At 42.8% G+C, this 10,177-nt stretch overlaps 1 protein-coding gene across 1 annotated transcript; it reads right to left on the reverse strand.

Annotated features, from left to right (window-relative positions):
• Positions 1–2,883: 2,883 nt before the first annotated feature.
• Positions 2,884–3,280, reverse strand: TMA7 (translation machinery associated 7 homolog). Its single transcript, XM_038576110.1, has one exon. It carries the CDS (start codon positions 3,254–3,256, stop codon positions 3,062–3,064), a length of 195 nt encoding a protein of 64 aa, XP_038432038.1. The 5' UTR covers positions 3,257–3,280; the 3' UTR covers positions 2,884–3,061.
• Between the last annotated feature and the right edge of the window lie 6,897 nt (positions 3,281–10,177).

The following is a 10,177-nucleotide window of genomic DNA, read 5'->3' on the forward strand; positions in this document are numbered from 1 at the left end:
AACAGCTAGACCGGGCAGAGGAGGGCCAGGGGGAGTCTGGTATCACTTTTGGGGTGCATCTCTTTCAAGAGAACATGTGGAAGTCTGGGCCAGGGCCACTGCAGAGGGAAGGTGGGTGGAATGGAGAAATGGATTCTTGGAGGAGAGAAGATTCTTCTCAGGAGACAATGCATTGAGTGCAGTCTGCACCACACCTTCTGGCAGGGGTTCTGTTAAACAAGAGGGGCTGGAGGTAGATGTTGCTACATTCGCCTCCTTGTCCCTGCCAGCCAGGAGCAGAGTTTTTTGTGATCTTCCTTCTCTTAGACACCCATGTTTATAAGGTGACTTATAGACCGTTTTGCCTACGTTATTCAGTGCGTTGATAGGCAGTTCCTAGACACACGGTGGACAAGACAAGGCAGTGCTGGAGCTGTCCTCAGAATATAAGCTCCTTACAGTCACTTGGTTTCTTTCCTGAGAAAGTGGATGACACAGCCCTGCCTATTTCACAGGAGTATCGTGAAAATTAAACGGAGTTGATAAGCTTCAACTCAAGTGTCCAAGGAGGTCTGGGTGGTGGGGAGCCCAGGCACAGTGTTGAAGACAGAATTAAAACAGCCAATGTGCATAAAGCCTCCAGCACCCATTGGGTGCTCAGTAGATACATGTTTTCTTCACTAAGCTCCTAGGTTTCCTCTGTACATCTCAGCCCCTATCTGAATCATTGATTCCTCCATGGGGAGAGATACCCCAGCACAGAGTGATGGGGAGTAAGAAGAATATGCTAGGGGTCCCAAACATCTAAAAAAATCTCGAGATGTGTGGGTGGCTCATTTGTTAATCATCTGCCTCCAGCTCAGGTCATGGTTTCAGGGCCCTGGGATCGAGCCCCACATTGGGCTTCCTGCTCAGTGGGGAGTTTGCTTCTCCCTCTCCCTCTACCCCTCCTCCCTTCAGATGAATAACATCTTTTTTAAAAATCTCAAAAAGTCCACAATCAAAAAAGCCTCAACTGGCTTTCTAATCCCCTCTCCTTCCTCTCTACCCAGCTTCCCTGTCAAGGGTCACAGCATCTCTGAGGACAAAAGGACAGGGAAAGTTCCACCCTTCTCTCAGCCTGAGGGTAAGGCATTGCTACACATCTCCCTGGAATCTCTGGCCACACTCCCAGCTTCCTGTGGCTTCCTGGTCCTCTCTCCACAGCTCTCTTCCTTGTGTGTCAGGGATGCCATGAAGGTGAATGGGAGAGTGAGTGGGGCTAGCACGTGCTCATTACTGGGCACAATGTGTGCTGTGCAAGGTACCATCTTAGGCAAACAATCCATGACTCAGAGGAAACTTGAAATTTTGGGTGAATCCAGTGAGTCAGAGAGAGAAGGAGGACCACAAACAGGGGAAGGCAACACATGGGACACAACACAAACACAGACACAGGCACATGTACACACATGCACACATGTATACGCACAAGCAAACACCCATCGCTCACATGGCTTCTATAATATATAATTTAAAAGGAAAAGTAGGATGAAAGGATTGTGGTACACAACAATGTGGATGTGTCTCATCAATGGACTCTTGAGCAAGTGATGTCACATACAAAGGGCAATATATTCTATACAATTCAATTTATGCTGAACTCAAAACAGGCGACATGAATCTATGTTTTTAGAGGTCAGCATACTGACTGGTGCTTCCAATAGTGACCAGAAGGGGACATGGAGATGACTTTAGGGGTTGGGGGCAATATTCTGCCTTGATCTGGGTGCTGGTTATCAGGATGCATGCACTTTGTAAAAATTAAGTACACTTATAATCTGTACACTCATTATACACTTATATAAAGACAGCTATTATATTTAAAGCTCTGCACTTAGGATTTGGACACACATACACATATATACAAAAAGTAATTATATTAAAAGAATGGAAAGACAAGCCACCACACTGGGAGAAAATTTCTCCAAAACACATGTCTGATAAAGGACTGGTATCTAAAAGTGTACAAAGAACTCTTGGAACTCCTGGCTAACTCAGTTAGTAGAACACATGACTCTTCATCTCCAGGTCATCAGTTTGAGGCCCATATTGGGTGTAGAGATTACTTAACAATAAAATCTTTTAAAAAAATGAAAATATACAAAGAACTCTTAAAATTCAACAATAAGAAAATGAACTGCCTAATTAAAAACTGGGCAAAGGACCTGAACAGACACTTCACAAAGAAGATATGCAGATGGTCAATTCGAGAATTCCAAAGTAAGACAACAAGATCCCATTGCACACCTGTTAGAATAGCTAAATCCAAAGTACTAACATCATCGAATGCTGGTGGGGATACAGAGCAATAGGAACTCTCATTCACCACCATTGGGAATGCAAAATGGTACAGCCACTTTAGAAGATAGTTGGGCAGTATCTTACAAAACAGAATACTCATACTTCATGATCCAGCAACCCCACTTAGTTGAAAACTATATCCATACAGTACCTGTACAAATATTCATAGTAGTCTCATTCATAATTGTCAAAACCAGAAAGCAACCAAGATGTCCTTCAACAGATCAATGAATAAATGGATGGTGGCGCATTCCACACAATGGAATACCATCCAGCAGTAAAAAGAAATGAATTATCAAGTCATAAAAAGACATGAAGGCACCTCAAAAGAGTATTGTTAAATAAAAGAAGCCAATCTGAAAATGCTATATATTGTGTGACTCTAACCATATGACATTCTGGAAAAGGCAGTGATTAGGAGAGGGTTAAATAGATGGCATCGCGCATTGTTAGGACAGTGAAAGTATTCTGTGATGATACTGTAACAGTGGATACAGGTCATTACACATTTGACAAACCCTACAGAATGAACAAAAGGAAGAATGAATCTTTTTTTTTTTTTTTTATGATTGATTCTTTTATTATTTTTTTTTACAAAAGTTTATTCTTAATGTACAACAGGATCTAAGACAACACTTCATCCCAGCAATAGGTGGCAACAGATGCTATGATAGGGAATCCAGATGTTTAAGCAGGAATGGAATTAAGGATCATCACTGCCTCAGGCACAAGGAACAGCTTACTTTTTGCCAGATTTCTTAATTCCACCTGTGGCCAGAGGTCCCTTCCCCGCGGCCTTCGCTTTTAGTTCCTCGAGTTTCTTCTGCTCCTCCTTCTGTTTCTGCTTGAATGCCTTATCTTCCTCGTCCATCTCCTTGGCCTGTTTCTTGGGCTGCTTCAGGGGCTTTTTCTTGCCACCTTCGCGGCCGGACATGGCGCCTGCCGCCAGGAAGAATGAATCTTAATGTAAACTATGAACTTTAGTTAATAACATATCAAAATTGGCTCATCATTTATAAGAAATGTACCACACTAATGCAAGATGTTAGCAATAGGGGAAACTGGAGGTGGGTGTGAGGCATATACGAGAACTTTCTGACTTTCCCTTCAATTTTTCTGTAAGCCTAAAATTGTTCCAAAAAAAAAAAGTCTATTGATTAAAAAAAAAAAGTAGTTGTATTGCCTTGGGTAATGCTTAAGCTCCCTAGACCTTCAGTTCAGTTTCTTTATCTATGATATGAAAGAGTTTAGCAAGGAAACTCTAATGTCCCTGGGGAGGGGGAGGCTGTCTAGGCAAATAAATGGACTTCCCCTTCCCCCACCCCCACACCTCCCATCAACTCCCTTAAAGGCATTAGTGACTGCAATGCAATCACTCAAGTGGTTGTAGCCACCTGAATGAAAACCCACCTGGATCCCAGTGTTGTAATGGGTGTTAGACAGGCTTCCTGGGACTAGGAATGCTGGGTGCTCAAAGAGAGAAGACCCAGGTCACTGAGTTGGTTGGAGATAAAGAGGTCACCTGTCTTGTCTCCCTCCACATGTCAGGAGACAAGACAACCTCTGTGATATAATCTCAGTACGTAGACAGTACTGAGAAGCTGCAATGAAGAACAGTTTTCACAGGGAGAGGGCATCTGAACTAGGTCCTGAGGAGAGAACAGAATCACTCCATCAACATGCAGGAGAGAAGGGAGAGGGGAAAAAGACTTTACACAAAGTTGACACTTGTGCAGATGTGTTTTTTTTTTTTTTTAAGTGCAGATGTTTTAATTCTTAGGAGCCACAAGGCCTAGGCAGTGTGCCCACACCCACCCAACCAAAGTCAACCAGAACCAGCAACTCCCAACCTTCTGTTCCTTCCCCTGGGCAGCTGAGCATCACTGAAGCAAACCACACAGCACAGAAACTGGTGTTTCAGATTCAGGATCTCCAACCTCAGCCTGGCCCTCACAGGCTGCTCGCAAATTATTTTTCGTTTCTTGGTTTTCTTTACCCCTTTCTCCACAACAGTTTTTTCAAACTCTTGCTAACCCTCCTCAAACCTATCTCATGACCTCCCCACACAGACTTAGCAGATGGCAATCTTCCCACAGCTCATCTACAGCCTCCCCAACTCTTTCCTTCCACCCCATCCCGCTGGAAGCTATGACCCCACTTCTGACTCACAGGTTCCTCTGTCCCTGCCCTAGCTCCAATGCTTCCAGCATTTTCAGCACAATGGACGCCTCCTGCCTTTCTTGGCAACTGAAACAGCATGCCTTTCCTTTCCCGTGCCCCCTTTGCTAGAAGTTACTTTTCCCTTGCTTTTGCCAGCAGCCTTCCTTCAACCATCCCTCAAATGTGTCTATTCCTATGGCTTCTATCCTCCCCTCAGTTACGTCTCTCCTTACACCCTTCGCTTAGGTGATGTCGGCAGCTTCCCTGGCTTCACCTACCTACATGTTGAAGACTTCCAAATATTTTTTTAATTTTTATTTATTTATGATTGTCACACACAGAGAAAGAGAGAGAGAGAGAGACGCAGAGACATAGGCAGAGGGAGAAGCAGGCTCCATGCACCAGGAGCCCGACATGGGATTTGATCCCGGGGCTCCAGGATCGCACCCTGGGCCAAAGGCAGGCGCTAAACCGCTGCGCCACCCAGGGATCCCCTACCTCCAAATATTTTTTAAGAGATTTATTGGGGATTCCTGGGCGGCTCAGTGGCTTAGAGCCTGTCTTTGGCCCATGGCGTGGTCCTGGAGTCCCAGGATCAAGTCCCACATCGGGCTCCCTGCGTGGAGCCTGCTTCTCCCTCTGCCTGTGTCTCTGCCTCTCTCTCTCTCTGCCTGTGTCTCTCATGAATAAATAAATAAAGTCTTTTAAAAAAAGAGAGAAAGAAAGAGATTTATTTACTTAAGGGGGAGAGAAAGAGAGTACAAGTGTGAGGGGCAGAAGGAGATGGGGAAAGAATCTCAGGCAGACTCTACGATGAGCTTGGAGCCTAGTACAGGAATGGATCTCCATCCTGAGATCATGGCTTGAACCAAAACCAAGAGTCAGATGCCTAACTGACTGCACCATCCAGGTGCCCCTGAAGATTCCCAAATATAAACATCTGGAGCTCACATCTCTCCTCTGAGCATCAAATGCAGCTATTTGACTCCCACCTGGACACACTTACTTCCTGAGAAGTCTTCCTACATATATCCCACCCTCATTTCTGAGAATCTGTTCCCACCTCCCCCTGGATGGGATACATCCAGGTAACCTTATTTGTACCAGGGAACCCTGACATTTTCCTTAATCCTGTTCTACCTCTGCCCCCAGGCACAGTGAAGAGAATACCAATATGAGTTGATTGGAGCAGAGGTAGACCTCTGATTCGGTCTTTTGAAAATTGAGTTTGGAGACATAGCAACTGAAATCAGAAGGTGGGAAACACTTCATAGCATAGTTGCTGGCATGGCCTGAGAGCACACAGTAACTGCTAGCTACCACTGTTCTGTCTTCTTTCCCTTCTGAGTGTAGCCATATGTCTTCTACAGTTGTCTAAGCCGGAAGCTTGGGAGTTGTGCTTTTTATTTGTTACCCTCTCACTATGCATATCAATCGACCCTAAAACAGCTTCCCAACTGGCCCATTGCCTCCAAGTTGGGCCCCAATCACTCTCTACATGTAGACAGAGTATTCCTTTTGGTTTTTGTTTGTTTTTTTTTTAATTTTTTATTTATTTATGATAGTCACACACAGAGAGAGAGAGAGAGGCAGAGACATAGGCAGAGGGAGAAGCAGGCTCCATACACTGGGACCCCGACGTGGGATTCGATCCTGGGTCTCCAGGATCGCGCCCTGGGCCAAAGGCAGGCACCAAACCGCTGCGCCACCCAGGGATCCCAGAGTATTCCTTTTGTGATAGAAACCTCACTGAGTCATTCTCTTACAGGGCAAACCTCCCATGCTGGTGCACAAGACCCTCTGTGACCCAGCTGTGATACCTACTCAGCCTTATCATTGCCATCCCTCTCCTTTCCCTGGATCCTGCACCTGCAGTCAGATGTGCAGTTTCCTAAGTTCTCTGCTCTCTTTCACCTGTGGACCTTTGCACATTTTTTGGTTTTGTTTTGTTTTCTAGCTTGGAATACAAAGCTGTCTTGGCTGTGTACCTGTCTTGGCTGTGTAATTCTTGACTACTTCTCAGTGATGTCCTAACTGTGACTTCCTTGGGGAAACTCTCCCCAGTATTCCAGTCATGGACAAACATGGCAGCCTTCATTCACCCATCATACACTGTTAGAGTTCTCTCTGGATTAGTCTGATTCAACCTAGACTGGAAGCCACTTGAGAGAAGTCCATCACTGTGTGTCATGGCCCTAGCATAAGATCTGGCACATAAAAGTGGTTGAATGAGGGGCACCTGGGTGGCTCAGTAGGTTGGTCATCCAACTCATGACTTGAGCTCCAGCTGTGATCTCAGGGTTGTGGTATTAAGCCCTGCATTGGGCTCCATGGTAAGTGTAGAGCCTGCTTAGGGTTCTCTCCCTCTCCTTCTGCTCCCTCTCAAAAGAAAAAAAATTGTTTAAAGAATTAATGTGTTTTTTAGTTCCTTGTATGTATTTATCACTTTTATATGTGCTGAAGATTCAAAGATAAAAAATAACATCCCTGCGTGCATAAAAGAATTTGGGGTAGACCAACAAGTAAGCAACTAAGTACAATGAAGTGTCATCAATACCATGCAAAAATATGACATGACAAGATGGAGAACAGGCACAAAGGAGGATTGATCAATTCTTCTGTCTCAAATGATGCTTAAGAGACTCTGTTTTCATCCTTTTTTTAACTTTTCATTTCAAAATAATTTTGGACTCAAGAAAGTGGCAAAAAGAGTACAGAGTTCCCTTCTACCCTTCACCCCGCGTTCCCAACTATTAAGAACTTAAATAACTGCAGTCTATTGGTCAGAACCAGGAAATGTACATTGATACAACTCTATCATTTAATCCCAGACCTATTCAAACTTCACCAGTTTATTTCACTAATGCCTGTCTTTGGGTCCAAGATCAATCCTAGCTCCTAGGTTGCATTTATTTGCATTTAGTTATCATGTCTCCTTAATCTCCTTAATCCGTATAGTTCCTTGGTATTTTTCTTTTTTTAGTTTCATGACCTTGACACTTTTGAAAAGTATTGGCTGGTTATTTTGCAGAATGTCCTTCTGTTTGGATTTGTCTGATGTTTCCTCAAAATTAGATTTAGGTTATATATTTTTGATGAGACTAACACAGATATGATGCTGTATTCTTCCTAATGCATCATATCAGGATCTATATGATGTCAATATTTCTCATTATTGATGATGTCAACTTTGACCACTTGGTTAAAATAATGTCTGCTAGGTTTCTCCACTGTAAATTTATTGTTTTTCCTTCATAATTAATAAACATCTTGTGAGGAAATGCTTTGATACTATGCAAATATCCTTTTTTCCATCATATTTGCAACTTGCACTTTCAGTACCAATTGATGATTAATACCCGCCACAGTTTTTATTTTTTTTAATTAATTTATTATTATTTTTTATTTATTTATGATAGTCACACAGAGAGAGAGAGAGAGAGAGAGAGAGGCCGAGACATAGGCAGAGGGAGAAGCAGGCTCCATGCACCGGGAGCCCGATGTGGGATTCGATCCCGGGTCTCCAGGATCGCGCCCTGGGCCAAAGGCAGGCGCCAAACCGCTGCGCCACCCAGGGATCCCCCGCCACAGTTTTTAATGTGATGTTGCCAAACTGTGGTTTCTATTTCTCTCATTCCTTCTACATTTGTTAATTGGAATGATACTGAGAAAGAGCTGTTATTTTTTTGTCTATTGATGTAAATGTTTATTTAATTATTTATTAATATCGGTATGGATCTGTAAACATTGAGTAATGAAATAATGATAGGTATATATTATAACCAGTAAAATTGAGTAGGATAAATGTTCATGGGTTCATATGAATATAAATAAATAATGAATAAATAAATACATAAATCTATTCCCACTGTGAATTTCTCTGGGACACGTTAAAATCTAATGGTCAAATCTTACCCAGTGAAGTTCAAAAAAATTAAAATCTAAAATCACATAAAATGTGTGTAGTATGTCAGATATTTTTTAAAGTAATAGAATAAGTACCCATTAAATAAATATTTCATTATAATTTCACTGGCCATGTAAATCTCCTGAATTAGTGTATTGTTAGTTTTGCAAGTCTTTTTGGATCTAAATTAATCACACTGTGGGGGCACCTGGTTGGCTCAGTCAAAAGAGCCTGACTCTTGATCTCAGGGTCATGAGTTCAAGCCCCACATTGGTGTAGAAACTGCTTAAATAAAAAATAAAAAATAAATTTAAAAAATAAGATAAAATTTTTAAAAATCACATGAAGTCCCAAGTCTGAAGTTTTAAAGTTTGGATGAACTGAAGTCTCTCCCAGTTTCTGATTCTGCTCAGGTGAGAGAAGTCTGAGTGTGTAGGTGGAGTTAGGGTTCCTTCAGCAGCCACAGCCTGGACTGTCTCTGGTGGGAGTGAGTGACGTTCCTCAGAAATGGTGGTGACCAAGTCTCTCATGAACCTCATCTTAAAAGATCCAAAGAGCTAATTAACATGGTGAACCCAACAGAATAATGCTGTGCCAGGTACACAATGAACTCCTAGCTCCTGAAACAATTATTACAGGAAAAACTCTTGCATGTGGGGTGCTGCAAAGACCATGGAAGGGGCCCAGCGAATGTGAGGAAAAGAAGACACAGAGTAAGAATATCTTCCATTCTGTCAGGATATTCATTAGGCAATGTTAGCCTGGAATCTGGAATCCACCTAAACTCAACAGGGTCAAATCTCCCCTTGAGAAGTTCCCTTTGCCACTATGCAGGTCCCATAATGAGGTGAGGGACACCATGCATGATGTCTCTTCCCTGAGATAATGAATTTGAAACTTCACTACTTTCCCACTAAGCTTAACTATTGCAATCACCAGGTCTTTTTACCTGAGGTATCTTCCTTTCCCAGCTAAAATTGTCAAAACCTCCTAATGGCCATTTCTTTTGGGGCTCCAGCACCTCCTTGAGCATGAGAGCCTCCATTCTCTGTTGTGGGCAGACATTTGGGGGAACATACATCCCACTGAGGGTGTCCATTACCTCCTGCTGTGGAGGTGCTAAGACCTCTGACCTATCTCCTCAGAAATACTTCACCCCATCTTCCATTTGGAACAAATGGATGAATCCTGAATTAAAGCTATATTGATGATTCTGGTTCTGCAGGTGCCTCTTACTGTTTATGGATTTTTTTAAAGTTTTTTTTATTATTTATTCATGAGAGACACAGAGAGAGAGAAGAGAGAGAGAGAGAGAGAGGCAGAGACACAGGCAGAGGGAGAAGCAGGCTCCATTCAGGGAGTCTGATGTGGGACTCGACCCAGGACTCCAGGATCACGCTCAGGGCTGAAGGCAGGTGTTAACCCACTGAGCCACCCAGGGATCCCTTTATGGAGTTTTAAAAAACTGTTCAGCCCTTTAGATATCATGTCTTTCTGTCATATCTTTTTCTGCTGGGGTGAGATCTGCACTAGTACAGTCTTCCTCTGGATTACCCCGCACTTCTTTCAGGAAGGATCAGCTTTGTGTGAAAAACAGTTTAATTTAACCTGTTTTTTTAAGTTGGTCACTTTATTTCAAAACAAAAACAAAAAACAGCCCAACTCTTTCTTTTGTTTTCCAATGACTATTTTCTAAACATAATCCTCCAACAGTTTTTTTTTTAAGATTTTATTTATTCATGAGAGACACAGGCAGAGGGAGAAACAGGCTCCTTGTAGGGAACCTGA

The sequence above is a fragment of the Canis lupus genome, chromosome 27 (genome assembly GCF_011100685.1).
Source record: "Canis lupus familiaris isolate Mischka breed German Shepherd chromosome 27, alternate assembly UU_Cfam_GSD_1.0, whole genome shotgun sequence".
Lineage (NCBI taxonomy): Eukaryota > Metazoa > Chordata > Mammalia > Carnivora > Canidae > Canis > Canis lupus.

Excerpts from the sequence above, each read along its gene's own strand:
- TMA7 (XM_038576110.1), bottom strand. The coding sequence starts at position 3,256 with ATGTCCGGCCGCGAAGGTGGCAAGAAAAAGCCCCTGAAGCAGCCCAAG.